The sequence below is a fragment of the Myotis myotis genome, unplaced genomic scaffold (genome assembly GCF_014108235.1).
Source record: "Myotis myotis isolate mMyoMyo1 unplaced genomic scaffold, mMyoMyo1.p scaffold_m19_p_7, whole genome shotgun sequence".
Lineage (NCBI taxonomy): Eukaryota > Metazoa > Chordata > Mammalia > Chiroptera > Vespertilionidae > Myotis > Myotis myotis.
In genome coordinates this window covers 3,326,144-3,344,138 of record NW_023416379.1, presented here as the reverse complement: position 1 = coordinate 3,344,138, position 17,995 = coordinate 3,326,144, and the positions used below count along the sequence as shown (strand labels likewise).

The 17,995-nt window shown below is 51.1% G+C and overlaps 1 protein-coding gene across 5 annotated transcripts in view; it reads left to right on the top strand.

The window, feature by feature from the left end:
* Positions 1–17,995, top strand: part of MAP3K4 (mitogen-activated protein kinase kinase kinase 4) — a 78,006-nt gene that overhangs the window by 57,907 nt on the left and 2,104 nt on the right. For 3 of the 5 annotated variants that reach the window (XM_036316107.1, XM_036316108.1, XM_036316109.1), the window contains 10 exons: positions 2,888–2,984; positions 3,719–3,811; positions 6,783–6,883; positions 7,748–7,828; positions 11,056–11,247; positions 12,073–12,143; positions 13,029–13,145; positions 13,888–14,047; positions 15,305–15,427; positions 16,001–16,107. In XM_036316107.1, coding sequence (XP_036172000.1) covers positions 2,888–2,984; positions 3,719–3,811; positions 6,783–6,883; positions 7,748–7,828; positions 11,056–11,247; positions 12,073–12,143; positions 13,029–13,145; positions 13,888–14,047; positions 15,305–15,427; positions 16,001–16,107 — 1,142 coding nt within the window. The remainder of the gene's footprint in view (positions 1–2,887; positions 2,985–3,718; positions 3,812–6,782; positions 6,884–7,747; positions 7,829–11,055; positions 11,248–12,072; positions 12,144–13,028; positions 13,146–13,887; positions 14,048–15,304; positions 15,428–16,000; positions 16,108–17,995) is intronic. The other 2 variants (XM_036316110.1, XM_036316111.1) reach the window with 1 other exon arrangement.

The window sequence follows — 17,995 nt, the reverse complement described above, 5'->3', positions numbered from 1 at the left end:
TTGGTTTCTTTATCTTTAAAATTTACTGAGTTTATTTATACCTCTTTTTCTCCCAAGGCTACTATGAAATGATAGTTATCATTTACTATTTGAATATTTTATATAAAACATACTATATTCTTATCAAACTTTGGTTAAGCATATTGTCATAAATGATTTCATGGTCTCCTAAATTATTTCTCTAAGAATACATGACCAATAAATAATTCAGTAAAAATTACATCTCTAAAATATTTTATTATATAAGGAGTCATTTTCATTATAGAAAATTACAATGTAGAAAATGTATGTAACAAATGTAGAAAATGTACATGTAGGAGAATTTTTAATGTAGGAAGATATTACAAATCCTCAGGCAATCGCTGTTAACGTGTGAGTCACTAATGGTTCACTCTGCCTCTCTCCAAACTGTTGGCGGGACAGTTGGCTCATAGCTCCTGTGGGTTCCAGGTGTCCTCTGTCCTCGCAGCCACGGGGGAATGGTGGGGCGGCCCTGCCAGAGAGCCAGATTCCTCGCAGCCCCGTGCCCGGGGCTGCTCATTCCCCCGGGAACCTCCCCTTCTAGTGCCTAAAAGTGGGTGCTGACGAGGACTCGGTCCGATGGACACTGTCAACGGGAGTGTTCTACACGAGGCCGCAGTCACTGGTTTTAGGTTCTTTTATTCTTAGAAATTAATGAAAGTGAGATCACATGGGCTGTCATGTTCCTTGTTGTTGTTGCTTCCCCTCCCCCCCCCCCCCCCCCCCCCCCCCCGGCCACCCGGCCACCCGGTCTACCCATGTAGCTTAATGGTAGCAACCTGGTACGTGACCTTCCTCATTTCTGTGCACGCACATGTTTCATTGCACAGCGTGTTCTACCATACCTTTCTGCTTGTAACATCACACGGCATTTATAGGGGGGCTTGCTTGCCGTTTACTGTGTAAAATTTGGATTACATTGAGTGTTCTTTTGCTTTTCTTTTTTTTCTTCTTTTTTTCTTTTTTTTTTTAAATATATTTTATTGGTTTTTTACAGAGAGGAAGGGAGAGGGATAGAGAGTTAGAAACATCGATGAGAGAGAAACATCAATCAGCTGCCTCCTGCACATTCCCTACTGGGGATGTGCCCGCAACCCAGGTACATGCCCTTGACCGGAATCGAACCTGGGACCTTTCAGTCCGCAGGCTGACGCTCTATCCACTGAGCCAAACCGGTTTCAGCATCTTTTGCTTTTCTTACCTGAAAGTTGTAGAAATTCCTGTGTCAACAGGTGTAGATCCAATTCATTCTTTTCAGTGGCCTCATTGTCCATTATGGACAAACTGAGTCTTTCCACCATTTCCTAGTGGACACTTGCTTTGTTAGTTTTTTTTCCCATGAAAAACATCTCGATAGTTCACCGCTAGTGAAATTGAGCATCTATTTATGTTTATTGGCCATTAGGACTTTCTTTTCAGTGAAATATCACACATTTGCATCAATTAGGTATACTTAGTCTTAAATGTTTTGCTTTATCTGTGAAGCATGTTAAACTTGTTAGTAGACCCCAGTATGTTTCAGCAGAATGCCTCTTACCTTCATAGGAAAATTTTGTAGTCATTTTTGACTCAGTAGTTACCAGTATGTTTGCAAATTAAAGATATCCCCAACCACACCAAATTATACTTGTTGCTTTTTTTCTTTTCACCTTTGCTACTGGTGATTTATTCCATTTATTGTTGTAGTAGTTGAGATGATGAACCAGGGGTGCAAATTTCCCCAGTTTCTTAACAATTGCTTCATTCTTGTTTTGCAAGTTTTCCCTTCAGATCGCTCCATTTGGGTACTCCTGTCTTTCCTATGTAATGCCATTAAAAGCACACACACAAAACCCATGAAGGGGTAGTATTTTCATTTCGGATAAAACATTTAGAATGAAACACGTAGACTAAAATTAGTAACATAGAAAGAGAAAATATGACTTTAAAAAAACTAAGTAGGGTTAAAACCAAGTTAAAAGTAAGGAGAGGCCGAAACCGGTTTGGCTCAGTGGATGGAGCGTCGGCTTGCGGACTGAGGGGTCCCGGGTTCGATTCCGGTCAAGGGCATGTACCTGGGTTGCGGGCACATCCCCAGTGGGAGATGTGCAGGAGGCAGCTGATCGATGTTTCTCTCTCATCGATGTTTCTGACTCTCTATCTCTCTCCCTTCCTCTCTGTAAAAAAATCAATAAAATATATTTAAAAAAAAAAAAAAAAAGTAAGGAGAGACCATTTTAGGAGAAGTAGACAAAGTATAACACGTCCATTTCTAGTTACATTTAGTTACTGGGAAAATACAGTTGTCAGCATTTTTGTAATCACTAGGGAAGGTCAGTTCTTAAAAATATTTGTTATTAAATTTTGTGTAAAATTTTACCTTCTACCAGACTGTTTAGAAGAGGAGAAAAAGAAAACCTGTTCTGAAAAAAAAAATAAAAATAACCTCTTGGTTTGGTTTAAAGGAATGAGATAAAAGCCCTGGCACTCAGGAAAATGGCAGTGGCCGCCCACTCGGGACCTGTTGGGGTGTCCCACTGACCAGAGTCCTCTCCGAGTGCAGATGGCGTACGAGCCCTTTTCACTCGGGGATGCCGCACGTTGCCATCTGTCTGTAAAACAGGCTACATCGTTTGTTTTGCATAAGTTATGTGCATTTCGTCCCGGGATTTAAAAAATGTTTTTTGATGGAGGAAAGTTCGAATGTGTCATGTAACTAAAAGTGACATTTCCCACAATATTTGTATATAATACGACTTTCTTTTAGAAAGGGCTTATTTTGGTCACCAGCAAAATTAAGTCCCATCCTGGTTCATTTACTCGCCTGGGTTGGCAGTTTTCTGTTGACCCCTTTAACATGTTGCATTTGTCGCCATTTTCACGGCAGCCATTCATCGGAACAGCCCCCGTCCTGTGAAGGTGCCGCGATGCCACAGCGACCCTCCTAACCCCCACCTCATCATCCCCACTCCGGAGGGATTCAGGTATTTGGTGCATTCTGGTCGTGTGCTTGGGGGGCCCCTTCTGCCGTGCATGCTAACACCTGAGAGCGCTGGCTGCTCACTCTTGCGCATACGATTCTCAAAGCTCCTGTTGCGTTATCTTGAAGACAATCACAGCCTTAGCTGCAAAAGAAAGAGATTGCCAATTCAAAACCGACTCGGACCTTTCAAGATGGCTTAGTTCCTGAGCTTATTTACAACCTCAAGCTACTAAATGCTTCCCGCTTTGGAATAATTATTCCCTTTTCTCTGTGAAAAATGGCCTCAGGGAAGCACATTTGGGTGTTCATAACAAAAGAACATTCTAGAAACAACACTTAGCGTCAGTTTAGAAGTGGGAACACGTGGATGATCTTTCCAGCCTGGACTGTGAGGGTGTGTGACTCCAGGTGGACTTGCTATGTGAGCTCGGAATCGTTAGTACATCCCAGTACCGACTGAACATGGTGGCATTTCTGCATCTTCTCGCCCTGGACGATCACTTTCTAAAAGTGAATTTCATTTGTCAGTGTTTTCTAGGAGAGAGCACATCTGTTTTAAATACTGAGTTTGAAGTTAGGTGTGGGTTTTTTCTCCAAACCTAAACCTGAATCTCAGCGAGCGATGTACGTTTTGTGTTGTGAGGTGCTTTTCACTTGCCCGGTTGTATTTCTAACTGAAAACCACGTGCGCCGCTCCCTCGCCCCGTGTTCCTGACGCTCTTCTTCTCGTCTCAGCACTCGGAGCGTGCCGGACGCGCGCAGCCACGGCCCCGGTGCAGGCGGCGACTCCGCGCCACCCAGACCCAACAGCAGTGCCCATGACGCCAGGTAGTCTCCCTCTGCCAGAGCCCTGCCCCTGCCCCTCCTGTGCTGTTCCGCGCTGGCCTTGCCCTGGGTGTCCCAGGACACGGACCCGGGGTCCCTCCCCGTGGTGCGTGTGATGCTCCGGCCCCGCGGCGCCAGGACCCGCCAGCACAAGTAGATAACCTGCCTGATTTCAGTATTTCTTTGGAGCTGATATTAACCAGAAAGACCAGAGCTTCTGCCAGGAGTAACTCTAGGGAGAGTATCAGGGGAAAGAGCCTGGTCCCGCCAGGAGGGGCGGGAGGAGTTTGGGAGCAGGGCCTGACGCAGGGATGGCTTCTCTTAGTCCTTCAGGTGGTGACTCGTGTTTTTAAGAGGGTCACTTTTCTAACCAAGTTAATTTCTATGATGCTTGGTTAGCTTGCAGAGTAGAAAGTGAGTTTGTGGGGTGTGTACCTGGTGGACACTAGGTCTTGGCCAGAGAGAGCCCTCAGGTGTTTGGCAAGCTCCAGAAGATAAAACCAAGTCCTCTACCCGGAGTCTGGGAGAAGGGTCCCCGTCCTCACCTTCCAGTCAGGATGGGGATGGAGTCAGACCCGACAGTCTGCTGGGCGATCGATGAGCAGGACCTCAGTGCGCTGTGTCGGCGGGAAGATGACCGAGCTCGCAGCTCACACAGACTAAACTGTGCTTAGACTTTGTAACAGTATAAAATTCCCATAGACATTTCCATGTTTCATTAGATCATTAATATTCCTAATTTTAGCGATAAATGTCTATAACCTAAATGCCAATGTAGCTTACAGCTTAAGCAGTTAACTAAAAAAGTTAAGTTGACTTTGAACAAGTTCCCATTTCCCCTCTTTATCTTTACGTTTAGAGCTTTTCCTGGCTAGTGTTTCCTTGTGCTTCCATGTCCCTGTGGGGCACGAGACTGTTTTGTCTCTACGTGCATACAGAGTTACGGGGTGACGTGCCCTGATCGCAGTCACAGACGCGGAGGACATGCCACCAGGACTGGAGCCTGGCCCCACTGCTGCTCTGAGTCCACACTATTTCTCCAGGACCCAGGGTGGCGGGGGCGGGGGGGCGTAAAGTCCCCCCTTTTCAGAGGCTCATGAACGGTGGCCTGAGGCATTTATAAAGGTGATACTGTGTACATTAAATGTATTTTAGTATCAAAGCTAAATGCCTTTTATGCCTTTAGTGTTAGGCCTTGGCTAGTGGATGTTTAGCATCTTATGAGTAGCGTTTTGTGATTATGTCCACCCTCAGAATGATCCTTGATAGTTAGAAATTTGTAGTTAGAAAAATGGCCACCTTGCAGGCCATTTTTCACAAAGGAATGACATTTCCTTTTTACAGTCGTGTGGACATGACAGGAGATAGAACAGCAAAGCCAAGTGGAGACATGTGGCCTGGGGTGGTGTTCCCTCTGCATTCCAGCCTGGCACGTGCAGTTTAACGTGTGCCTCCGCCCCTCTGCCGGGAACCTGTGGGGTGGGCCTTGGGAGACCGACCGCACATGCCCGCGAGCCGCAGTCTCCGTGCAGCCCTGGTTTGTGACTGTGCTGTGAGGCGGCAGGACGATGCCCGCGCCTCCCCGTTGGCAGGGGCGCCGGCCCTTCCGAGTGCAGCCCTGCCCGCCTGAGGTGCAGCCACAGTGCCGTGGTACTTTGCCCCACAGCGTCCATAAGTGTTTCCATGTGGTTTGGTTTTACTTAGGAAATAGTCATCTTGCTCATAAAATGTTTTACAGAGTTCTGCTTGCTGGAACTGGCCCTTACTGGTTTGCAAAAGCTGAATTGTTAATTTTTTAGGAATATTGCAAGCCAGTTGTTACACCACAGAAATTGTCAAACTCTACAACCCTCCCTGCCACCCCCTAAACTAGGTATTAAAAAGTTCCTCGGCATAACCCTTCATTTAAGTATATTTTCTTGCCTTTTATCCTGGCAAAACTCTCGGAGGATGTGGAATTGACTCATTTTGTCTCTGGGAAATCAGGAGCATAGAGGTGCTGAGTGACTTCCCATGGTGCCGGTCGTGAGCAGGGCCGGGAGCACCCATGATTTTCCACGGAGTGGGGCCACGACTTGGAGAGGCCATGTGGCAGTAGGGGCGTCCAGTCTTCAGGCTCAGCGAGTGCTGCCCTGGGTTGCAGAGTTCAGGGGCGTCAGAAGCACTCGGGCCCAGAGCTCGTCTGTTCCGTAGACCACGTGGCTGAACCGGGTCAGCGTCTGAGAAAGAGCATAAATGCTACCATACTTCATGAGAGCACCCACTGAATACACACGGCCCTTGTTCATAAGCTGACGCCATTTTATTGTGGATGATTTGTTATTAGAATGTTCACACCTCCCTGCCTTAATTTTGGGTCTTACTCTTGATGGATTCATTCTGGATTGCTGGGCAATTGACTTAACTTTCTTCCGGAAAAGCAGCAGATTAACTTGGTTCTTTGTTGTTAAGCTTCCTGCTCTTCTGCACTTTCGCTTGGCTCTTGCTTGAGAAACCTCAGGTTTCCCTGCTGCTTCCCAGCCATGTAGTGACTTTAGCACTTAAAGGGTTAAGTGCATAAATATAATCGGATGATCATTTTAAATGTTAACCAAATTAGGCTATTAATTTTATCACCCTGGGCTTAAGTTATGAGCTTTCCATACATGTCCATACTTTAGTAAATACTGTTTTGTTGTTTTTTAACATAAAACCATGTCTCACGCAGTCAGGTTGTGAGGTGGTGCTGGCTATGGGGGAGGGAAGTACAGCTCCCTCCTACACTCCAGGGGAGGGTCCCCAGGCAACGCCCCTCCTTTGGGGCCAGGGCTCTGTCTGGGGCATCCTCTGTGCTGTCCTCTCCCCACTGGCGGCTGGATGTCCCCCGGGACCCCAGGCACCCTCAGCTGAGAGCCACTTGCCCTGGGAGAGTCGCAGAGCTGTCATTCTGAGTTCCATTGAATTGATAGCTCCATTTTTAAAACGACCACAACAGGGGTTCCAGTGTCCCTGAAAACGACCGGCTGGCTTCCGTCGCAGCTGAGCTGCAGTTCAGGTCCCTGAGTCGCCACTCCAGCCCCACCGAGGAGCGAGATGGTAAGTGTGGAGGTGTCCCTGCATTCACGAGCCTCACCCTTGGTCTCCGTCCACCAATTTCTGTGTCCATGCCTTTTCCGAGGGAGGAGGGGAAGCCAGGCTTTATGAGAGGACTCGGTGCCGAGCACTTGGCTTTTTCTTTTTTTTTAATGTTTTTATTGATTTCAGAGAGGAAGGGAGAGGGAGGGAGAGATAGAAACATCAATGCTGAGAGAGAACCATTGGTTGGCAGCTGCCTCCTGCACGCCCCCTGCTGGGGATCGAGCCCCCAACCCGGGCATGTGCCCTGACTGGGAATTGAACTATGACCTCCTGGTTCAAAGGTCGACGCTCAACCACTGAGCCAGGCCAGCCGGGCTCAAGCACTCAGCTTTTTAATTTAGGTGCTTTTCTAATTTAGGTGTGTTTGCATTTTTTAGGTCTCCTTTTGTTGCTTTTTAAAGAATCATTATTTCTGATGTTTTAGTTGCCAAGTGTTCTTATCCTCTTTACAAGTGCAGAAGTGACACTGTGCTGTTGGGGACGTGCTGGAGTTTTATTATAACACAGCCCGAGGCATCTGCCCCAGGCCCGTGGTGGCTCACGCGGGCCTCTGCTGAGCTCCTGAGCAGTGTCTGCTCAGTGTTATGCTGCTTGTTACTTGTGGAAGGTTTATGGAGCTGAAGTTGTAACCCATTAACAGCTTCTTAGTTTGGTGCGATTTTCTAGAATTGATTGTAGAGACAGCTTCTCACACTCACACCAAACTAGTTAATCAGCAGAGAGGACAGGCTGGTGGTGACTCACCGCACTCACCGCTCAGCCTTGCTGTCAGTAAGCGGATTTGTTCTGAGTCTTCATTTGTATGAAAAATGCTTTCTGCAGAACCGGCATATCCAAAAGGTGATTCAAGTGGGTCGACCCGAAGAAGTTGGGAACTTCGGACGCTGATCAGCCAGACGAAAGGTAAGAGAAAGAATGTCAAACTTTAAATGTTTCTGCACAGGGAGTGGTTTCTGAGGCAGTGCTTTAGCTTCCGGGTTGTTGGGCCTGTGTGTTAGTATTTGGGGTCTCTGTCTACAGCTGACTCCACCATTTCCTGTTGCCTTTTTTTTATCCTATATAATAAAACCCTAATATGCAAATCGACCCAATGGCAGAACGACCAGTTGCTATGACGTGCACTGACCACCAGGAGGCAGATGCAAAATGCAGGAGGTGCCCTCTGGTGGTCAGTGCACTCCCACAGGGGGAGCGCCTCTCAGCCAGAAGCCAGGCTCACGGCTGGCGAGTGCAGCAGCAGTGGCGGGAGCCTCTCCCACCTCTGCATCAGCGCTAAAGACCCCTCAGGGGATGTCTGCCTGCCAGCTTAGGCCTGCTCTCTGAGGGGGGTCCCAGACTGCGAGAGGGCATAAGCCGGGCATTTCCCAAGGGGTCCTGGACTGCGAGAAGGCACAGGCCGGGCTGAGGGACACCCTCCTCCTCCACCCCCCCAGTGCACGAATGTCGTGCACCGGGCCTCTTAGTATATATGTATTTTTTATTGACTTCAGAGAGGGAGAGAGAGGGAGAGAAAGAGAGAGAAACATCAATGATGAGAAGAATCATCGACTGGTTGCCTCCTGAATGCCCCTTACTAGGGATCAACCCAGGCATGTGCCGTTGACTGGAATGGAACCCGGGACCCTTCAGTCCGCAGGCTGATGCTCTGTCCACTGAGCCAAACCTGCGAGGGCCATTTTCTGTTTATTACACTAACTTACAAGCTCCTTTGGATAGGAACACGTTTTATGATTTTGTGTCTGTAAGCACTGGGACTGTTCATTTTATCTGTCCTTGGGTGGGCCCTTAGCACAATTCTTTGTACGTTGTGAGAATAGAGTAAGTATTTACAAAATGAGTAACTGTTCACTTTTTAGGCTAAGAAGTTGAGGGAAACTTTTATCTTACCAAGTGGTAATCAGTCCGAATTCACCAAAAGAATAAGTAGCAGAAACATCACTGCTCTGTCACTTGATGGCTCACAGAGAGCTTTCACGAGTCGTCGTCACAGCGGTGTGAGCAGCAGGCAGCATGCACCTGCTCGCGCCCCATAGGCGACCAGAGTCTGAGAGGTCAGGGTGTGAGCGGCAGGCAGCATGCACCTGCTCACGCCCCATAGGCGACCAGAGTCTGAGAGGTCAGGTGTGAGCGGCAGGGAGCGGAGCACACTGCCCGCATTCCCCGCCAGTCCTCTTCCCGCACAGCACCCCTTGGAAAGTGGGTGGCTGGTCAGAGAGTAGCTGTCCACCACCCACGGCCAGAGCAGCCAGGAGGGTTCCTGGAGGCCTGAGCTGCCCTGGAAGGGCTGGCCAGTCCGCACCAAGCCAGAGAAGCACAAAGGAGAAACACACCTGGAGGCCACTCGAGGGGGCTCGGGCGTGGCTGTCAGTGGAGGTGGCATTGAAGGCGAGGGGAGGTCCGGTCATTGTGGGCTCGGCCTGGCGCAGCGGGGGTGGAAGCCTCTGGAACCGCTTGTGTGACGGGGCGTGGGAAGGTGGGAGAAGGAAGACATGGAGGGGGGTTCACCTGAACTGGGGGGAGGGAGACTGGTGAGAGTAATTGCAGTGACGCAGTGTAAGACGTAAGATAGGACTAAGGTGGGACTTAGAAAAGGAATGGAAACAAGAAGCAACTGTGGTGCAACAGCGACAGGCCTGGGCAGGTCGGGTGGGTGTAGAGGGCGTGGGGGAGACGGGGGGGGGGGGGTGAGGGGGAGACGTGGCGGGAGCGGGCAGCGGGGCGGAGGTCTCTGCAGTGGCTCACGTACAGTGGCTGCAGTAGTTCCCACGGATACAGGTCTTCGTGATGATTTTCAGACACTTGGAGGTCTTGAGAGAGTTTCCGTTCACGTTGACATATTCACAACTGAGAATCTTGAGAAATGTTTTACTCTAAAAAAAGCCTTTCCCAGAACTGCCTGACAGCGGAGTCCCTGCCGCAGCTGGGAAAGCTCGTTCATTTCCGAGAGATAAAGGGCCAGGACCTGTGATTTTAGGGAATGATGGTGTTGAGACACTGTAATTGAACATACAAATACTCGGGGCTTTCCCACCCCAAATGGACCCTCCTCGCCCCAGTCCCCAGGGACCTGTCCTCCTGCCGCCACCAGGCTCCTAGCTAGTGAGCGGCAGCACGAGAAGTGCTGCAGGGAGATGAGCAGAAGCCGTGCTTTCCACGCTGTGCGTGTCACCCACCAGTGGGTTGTGAAGTCAGAGTCAAAAATAGCCTGGAGTAACAGTGGTGACGTTTATGAAGCTGCTGCTTTAGATTCCACGTGTGTGAGAGAGACGTCTTGCTGTAAGTTGTGATAAAATAAGTTGCAGAAATAGAGGTGTGGAGCCTGATGGGGAAATGGAGAATCATAGGAGCCAGAATTTACTGCGTTTTCCTGAATTTCAGTCAGTGGGCCAGTGCTTTCCATGCGTGATTACATTAGTATCGATCCCTTCAGTTCACGGATCAGGAATTTGATGTGTAGAGAAGTCCAGTGAGTTGCCCTCTGTCAGACCCCGAGCACACGGGAGGCGGGGCCCTATTCCGGCGTCTGCCCCTCCCAAAGGAGAGAACGAACCCCCTCACCCGAGGGGGCTTCCAAGGGAGGCCCTGGGTGGAGGAAAGCATGAGCAGAGGCCTGGGCGAGAAGCAGCTGGGTGCTCCCTGAGGGTCTGCAGTGTGACTCGGAGGCTGTGGCCGGAGAAAGGGCAGTGGCCCAACCCGGTGAGCTGGGGCAGAGGCCGGGTCCACATTGTGCAGACTGGAGTCCATCAGAGGGCTTTGCACTTGTGATCAACAGGTGTGATGACCCGGGAAGTAAGTGTACATAGGAAGGTCACATGATCGGATTTTAGTTTTTGGTAAGATCATTGTGGCCAACGAGAGTGGATTGGAGAGAAGAGAGACTGAGGCAGGAGATGGTCACAGCAGTAGTCTGACCACCAGCCTGGGAGGTGGCTTGTCTTGACGGGCTGTGTCTCATGTGTGTGGGGGTGGTGGGGGGTTGCTCGGGGCTGTTAGACCGAGCTGGGCCGTGCGTCCCTGCGCAGCTGTGCTGTGAGCAGTGCCAGTGCACATGGCTCTGATTTTCTGGTGATTTGCTGGAAGTGGACTTGATGATAGTGACTGTGACTCTGAGTGGGCGGCTCTCCCTGCAGACACCGCTTCTAAACAAGGGCCCATGGAAGCCATCCAGAAGTCCGTCCGGCTGTTTGAAGAAAAGCGGTACCGAGAGATGAGGAGGAAGAACATCATTGGTCAAGTGTGTGATACCCCCAAATCGTACGATAACGTCATGCATGTTGGCCTGAGGAAGGTGACCTTCAAGTGGCAAAGAGGAAACAAAATTGGTAAGGACGCTGAAGAACATGGCACGTTTCCTCCGTTAGAAATAGCAGTGGCCACACTTCTTCAGGGCAGGACGCGTGTGGCGGCCCTTTTCTCACACGTGCGGCAGGTGCGGCGTGCCTTTCACGGAGGGCGCCGGGGGCTTTTTTCCCTTCGTTTGTAAAATGTGCCCTGAGCAGTACAAAATGCGGTTTAGGAAGACGTTAAACGCTGCATTAAATGGCTAGTTTTGCTTGTGCTCCCGAAGGTGCCAGTGGGGAGCGGCATAGCTGTGCCCATTTGCCGTCGTCTGTGTTCTCTCTTACCCCACGCACACGTGATTGAAGAGAAACGGGATCCAATACGGGCAGGACAGCCTTTTCTAAAACGGCCTGACTCGTTTCCTGGGGAGAGGTGGTGGCGGTGGTGGAGGTGGTGGCGGTGGCGGTGGTGGTGGTGGTGGTGGGAGAGAAGGAGCCTGCCTGTCCCTCGGGTCCTCCCACTTCCCTGCGTTTACCTGCCGAGCACCTGGGTTTGAAGAGGAAGCGCAGCTGCGGGCCAGGCCTCCTGCGGGGCCACGACTGGGGTGCTTGGCGCTCGCCTTCAGGCCTCTGGGATTTGCCAAAGGCCGTTGCAGTCTGTCTACAGACATTTACGGGAAGCCGTGAAGGGCTGGCCTGGGACCTCAGTTACTAGGGACGTGCACACCTCGCGGGGGGTCTCGCAGTCGTCGCTTCCGTGAGCACCGTTAGGGGCTGTGAACAGCTCCAATTTGGGGAAGGTGAGTCCTGTTGGCGCGCGAACACGGCCTGGCGTGACCGAGCGCTGCCTGTATGTTCCCTTCACAGGAGAAGGGCAGTATGGGAAGGTCTACACCTGCATCAGCGTTGACACGGGCGAGCTGATGGCCATGAAGGAGGTGAGTGGCCCTCGGCCTGCTTATCTGACGCCTCTGGGTGGAGATTTGGTAAAAAGCGTGTGTTTCTGACAGGTTCGTACGTAGCACTGGCTTCACTGGGGCGCTGGGTCGTCCGCAGCTGCTCTTAGCGCTTGTGCTGTGGGGCCAGCAGGGCACTGAGGTGACGGAGCGAGGAGGTCGGGCCAGGGAGTGAGCAGGAGCACGGCAGGTCTCCCCTGCTGGGCCGTGCCGCGCGGGGGGGGGGGGACTGGGGAAGCTTGGAGGGGTGGGGGGTGCAGCATTTCACAGGGTCTTTGGGGAGAAGATAACATTTGTGATCACCTTCAGAAATGACAGCATCTTCTCAGCTGGGGGTCAAGGGGCACAACCAGGGGAAACCTGAGGATGGGCCCTCAGGGAAACCAAGGCACCGAGGGGAGGCCTCATAGCTCAGAAGTGGGGGCAGTGGCAGAAGAGGCTGGGACGTCCTGCCTGTTGACACCCCCTCTCTGGGGCGCCTAATGCACTTCTCTGCCCAGCCTGGCACCTCCCACTGGGCTTGTAGCCTCCTTCCAGCCTCCTGGTGCCAACCTCGAAGGGCAGAATCTGCCTTAGTTTTGCATCTTGCCCGCAACCTGACACTGGTGTTTGCTCGCTGACTGTTGAGGGTTTTGTGCATTCAGTCTGCAGTTGTGAAACGGTTCCATTAGCTGTCGCCTCACCAGATATTCTGAAGTGGGCGCGCTTCATTCCTTTGGGAAACCTCGGAGAGAGAGCCTGGGAGTGAAGTCGCCGACCCCGGCATGGTCCTGGGGTCGGGACAGTGAGCGTGTCTTGCCCATGCTTAACGTTGCCTGTGCTCGTTTGCGACCGCACCCTCAGTAATCGGCAGCTTGCCTCTCACAGATCCGGTTTCAGCCCAACGACCACAAGACGATCAAGGAAACCGCGGACGAGTTGAAGATATTCGAGGGCATCAAGCACCCCAACCTGGTGCGCTACTTTGGAGTGGAGCTGCACAGGGTAGGCGGCTTCGAGCACCGCGTGGCGCAGCCGGGGGGCTGGGAGGCCTGTCTACATCACAGGCCTTCTCATTGCAGAGTCGCTTTCCTAGTTACCAGGAAATCTCATGTGTTACCATTGCTGCCTTCTCTCTGACACGAGAGCAGTTCTTCCCGAAGTGTAAGTTGTAGCCTGTAGTGCACCCGACAGTAGCCAGCGCCCAGCACCATCCCGCCAGCGCAGGTTCTCCAAAAGGCCTCCCCGCTCCTTCCTCTCCTCCTCCGGCTGCGGCACTCAGGGCGTCGTTAAGCGGCAGCACTTCGTCTCGTGTGTGTGTTCAGGAGCCGTGTGAAGTGAGAGAAGTTCCAGCCGCGGTGTGGTTTTCCTCCGTGTTTAGAAACAACAGAGGGAGAGGAGTGGAGCATCCGGGTGGATGAGAAGTGGGCAGGGAAGTTGGGTGTCGGTGATTTTTGAGGTTTCACACTGAGATTCCTATGTGAAGAGGATGCATTTCAGTACTTGCTAATGTAGGATCGGCAGCCCTGCTGGCCCCTTTCTGAGATTACATGGCGGCTTCGTTTTGGGGGATGTGGACGTGGATCCCTGTGACTTGGAGGTGCAATTCCAGACAGAGGCGCAGGCACTGCTGTCGGGGACGAGTTAGGGGCAGGACGACGAGTGTGCAGTCCATTAGACAGAGACGCCTGTGGCGCTGTCCGACCTGCACTGTGCGTGTGCCCACGCGCTGCGTTCGTTGCCACAGGAGGAGATGTACATCTTCATGGAGTACTGCGACGAGGGCACGCTGGAGGAGGTGTCCCGGCTGGGCCTGCAGGAGCACGTCATCCGGCTCTACTCCAAGCAGATCGCCGTGGCCATCAACGTGCTGCACGAGCACGGCATAGTGCACCGCGACATCAAAGGTAAGCCTGGTGCCGCGCCGGCCTGTCTCGGTATTTGAATGTCGCGAGTGCAGCGTGGCCGTGAGTCAGAAACGCTGAGCCGGTCGTGATGAGCAGCCCCGTGTGTGGCTGCTTGCTGACTCGGGCGGCTCATCCCAGCTTCGTCCAGGGAGCGCTGTGAGGGCTGACCGCTCACACTGGTGGATGTAATGCGTTCCCCGGGCACAGGGAGCAGCCATGCGTCTGCCTCAGGGCATGTGCCTGTCACATCATGGCCCTGACCTGTGTGTCTGGGCATCTTGGGGATAATAAAGCAACAAATCGCTTCTGTCTCTAATGGCCCTTGGCTGAGGGTCCCGTCCTGTCGCATAGTCTGAGGCCAGTGTGAACACGCTCACTCCAGCGCTGGCTGACTCCCCCCTGGTGTGAGTGAGGCACCCACGCTCCCGGTGCTGCTCTCCCTGCTCCCTGCGCACGCGGTCTCCACCTGGCTCTGTGCCAGGTCCCGACATTACCCATTTCCAGTTGTGCCATAAATATCCTCAGCCTCTGTCCACTGTCATGAAGTAGAACCTTCATGTCATTGGCAATGACCATGTGCCGAGTGGACCAGCTCCGGAATGACCGTGTCAGCACGGGGCGGGGGGGTCATCCCCCACGGGCCACCTGCACGGGGAGCACCCAGGCCACGAGGATTGGCTAAGACCGCAGCCCTCGCACGGCTGCTTCTCTAGCCCAAGTGGCTGCGTTGCTTTGCCAAGGTGGTGTCCCAGGACCCGGAGAGCAGAGATGCAGGCTCGAGTGGAGCGGTGAGACCTTGTAGCAAAGGCCCAGCGGCCCCAGGACGGGGGGCCCAACGGGAGACAGTTACAGACGATCTTTTCCGTCACCGGCTAATATCCGTGCAGTGTGGCCGCGTCAGGCCATGAGGACAGTGTGGGTGCAGCTCTTGTCTCACGTGGTTACCCGATCCAGGAGCTGCTGCTTGTGTACAACTCTCACTTTCAGGGCTGCCACCTCAGGCCTGTGTTTTCTCAGTAACGTCTCCACGTAGCTCTGGGGTTTTAGTGTTGGGGTCTGTGCACGTATTTCAGCTCAGAAAGTATTGGTCACAGAATCTGCACTGATGGTAAAACTGCTTTGTTGTGTGTTGATGATGTTTGTGAATAAAGCTTAAAACCCTTGTAGGCTTACATTTTGTTCATAGTTTCCTAACCTTTCTATCACTTAGCTTGTAGTCTAGGTAACCATATCACCTATAAAATTATTCTTCCTTAGGTGCCAATATCTTCCTTACCTCCTCGGGGCTGATCAAGCTGGGAGACTTCGGGTGCTCAGTGAAGCTTAAAAACAACGCCCAGACCATGCCTGGGGAAGTGAACAGCACGCTGGGGACCGCAGGTGGGCCTGGCTGTTTGTCTCTGCACAGGCTCCTCCCCGCCTGGTGCTTGGGCACCGGGCCTTCCCGTTGCCTCTTGTCAGCATTGACCTGGACAGCAGGTCGTGCTAACCCGCCAGGGACCACGCCCGCAGACACCCGGCCTCCTGAAAGCACTGTCAGGCGGAGAAGTCACGGTTCCCCGGGAGTCAGAGGAGGGGGCCTTTTGCCCCTTCACACTGGGCGTATTAAAAGTATTCTAGTCAAAACAATATTACATTTCAATGGTAATTACTTGTTTTAATCATTTAGTATCACAAACTTCTGCATCCTCCGTTGCAGGTTAAATTTTATATTTTCATTGTGAATACAATTTATCTGAAAATGTATGCATTCAAAAACTCTTTCAGAAGATAATTCATCCCCTAAAAATGTCTATTCAAGAAATTGGTGTGAAATACCTATTTTCAAGTTTCCGTTTCCTAGTATGTAACTGGGGGAAGTTCCCCCACCACATACTGTTGTTTTTCCATGTGGAATGTATGAGGTTGCCTGGTTGATAAGCCATTCCTATCATCACGTCTGTGACTTCACAGCGTACATGGCTCCTGAAGTCATCACTCGTGCGAAGGGAGAGGGTCACGGGCGTGCGGCCGACATCTGGAGCCTTGGGTGTGTCGTCATAGAGATGGTGACTGGCAAGGTAAGCAGAGCCCCCTGGAGGGGAAACTGCGGGGCACCTTGTTATATTATCATTAGAAATACTGCTCTTGTCAAGTAGAGTAAGGTTAAGACAGGTGACGACCAGGAATCAAATACAAGGTCTGTCACTTAGAGAACTCTTAGAAGTGAACAAAAGCATAAAACCTGAGTTAGAACATGGGGAAGTAAGCAGATACAGAAAGAAACATGAAGTGGAAAACTCCCGTCCACACAAAACTGGCACATAAATCAACTTTATTCATAGTCGCCCAGGCTTAGAAGCAGCCAAGGCCCCGTCAGCAGGTAAGTGGATAAACACACTGGTGGTTGTGCAGCGGAGTGTAATGCAGCGGTACAAATGCCCTGTCGCGCTGTGGAGTGGTGTGGAGGAGCCTCCATAGCGGGTTGCTGGTGCAGGCGGCCACCACGAAGGCCAAGGCCGCACACCACCCAGGCAGGAACCAGGGTGTGTGTGGGCGCAGGAGGGGCGGACAGGCTCAGCACCAGGGTGGCTAGGGCAGTGGAACTCCTGCGTGGTACTGTATCTGAAAATCCATCTTCTCGGGAAGATACATTAATGAGCATTCACAAATGTATAAAGATATTGTGTGTGTGTGGCATTATTTGTAAAACAAAGAAGTTAGAGACCTCTTAAGTGTTAATAGGAAATTAAATCAATGTACAGCTATACCTTGCAGCTGCTGAAAAAGACCACACAAAATGCTTAATAAATATTCGCTGATATTATTTCTGTATCTTTAACATAGAAGATGGCCGTGCCCGGCCAGTGCGTTCAGTGGATTGAGCACGGTGGATTGTGCGTTGTCCCATGAACCAGGAGGTCACCAGTTGATTCCCGGTCAGGGCACATGCCCGAGTTATGGGCCTGAGTCCCAGTAGGGGGCGTGCAGGAGGCAGCTGATTGTTATTTCTCTCAACAATGATTCTGTCTCTCCCTTGCTCTCTGAAGTCAATTTAAAATAAATGTTAAAAAATAAAGAAAAGCCCTAACCGGTTTGGCTCAGTGGATAGAGCATCAGCCTGCGGACTCAAGGGTCCCAGGTTCGATTCCGGTCAAGGGCATGTACCTTGGTTGTGGGCACATCCCCAGTAGGGAGTGTGCAGGAGGCAGCTGATCGATGTTTCTCTCTCATCGATGTTTCTAACTCTCTATCCCCTCCCTTCCTCTCTGTAAAAAAATCAATAAAATACATTTTTTAAAAAATAAGGAAAAGAAATACGGCCATGATACCTGTTACGTTAGTCCAGCCATACATCAGAGAAAGAGGGAGTTCTCACATGTCACAGTCAACAGTGCTACACAAATAGGATGACATAACAGCTTAATTGTTTCTCCCCTGAATCTCATTTTTCCTGTGACCATAATAAAGCAAGCTTTGCAGTAACAGCATTTGAGGCTCATTATTCAGCAAGGTAGCATATTAAAAACATCCCTAACGATAACTGTTGGATTCTGGTTTATTGACATTTTCATTTCACTTTATGTATTGCATTTTTTACTTGCATGATGATGGCATCTCGATGATGCTGGATGGACAGCACATGGGGAGGCAGCCTGTGTCCGCCCTGCTGTGCAAATCGTTTCACTGGACCATGGCCGCGCCCCTCATGTACATGTGGTCTGAGGCTGCTTTCCTGCTGCGATGGGAGAATTGGATGGTGACAGAGACCATGGGGCCAAAAGCTAAAATATTTACTATTAAGTATTAGACCCTTTAAGTAAGTTTGCCAGCTCCTGATGTATATAGGGTGTCCCCTGAGATGTATATGCACACTGAGTAGTTATAAAAGTGGTGTTTGTAAACGTGCATTTCATTTTCAAAATTGAGCTCAGCTGTTAAGGTCTGTTCACACTTGTTGGAGGACAC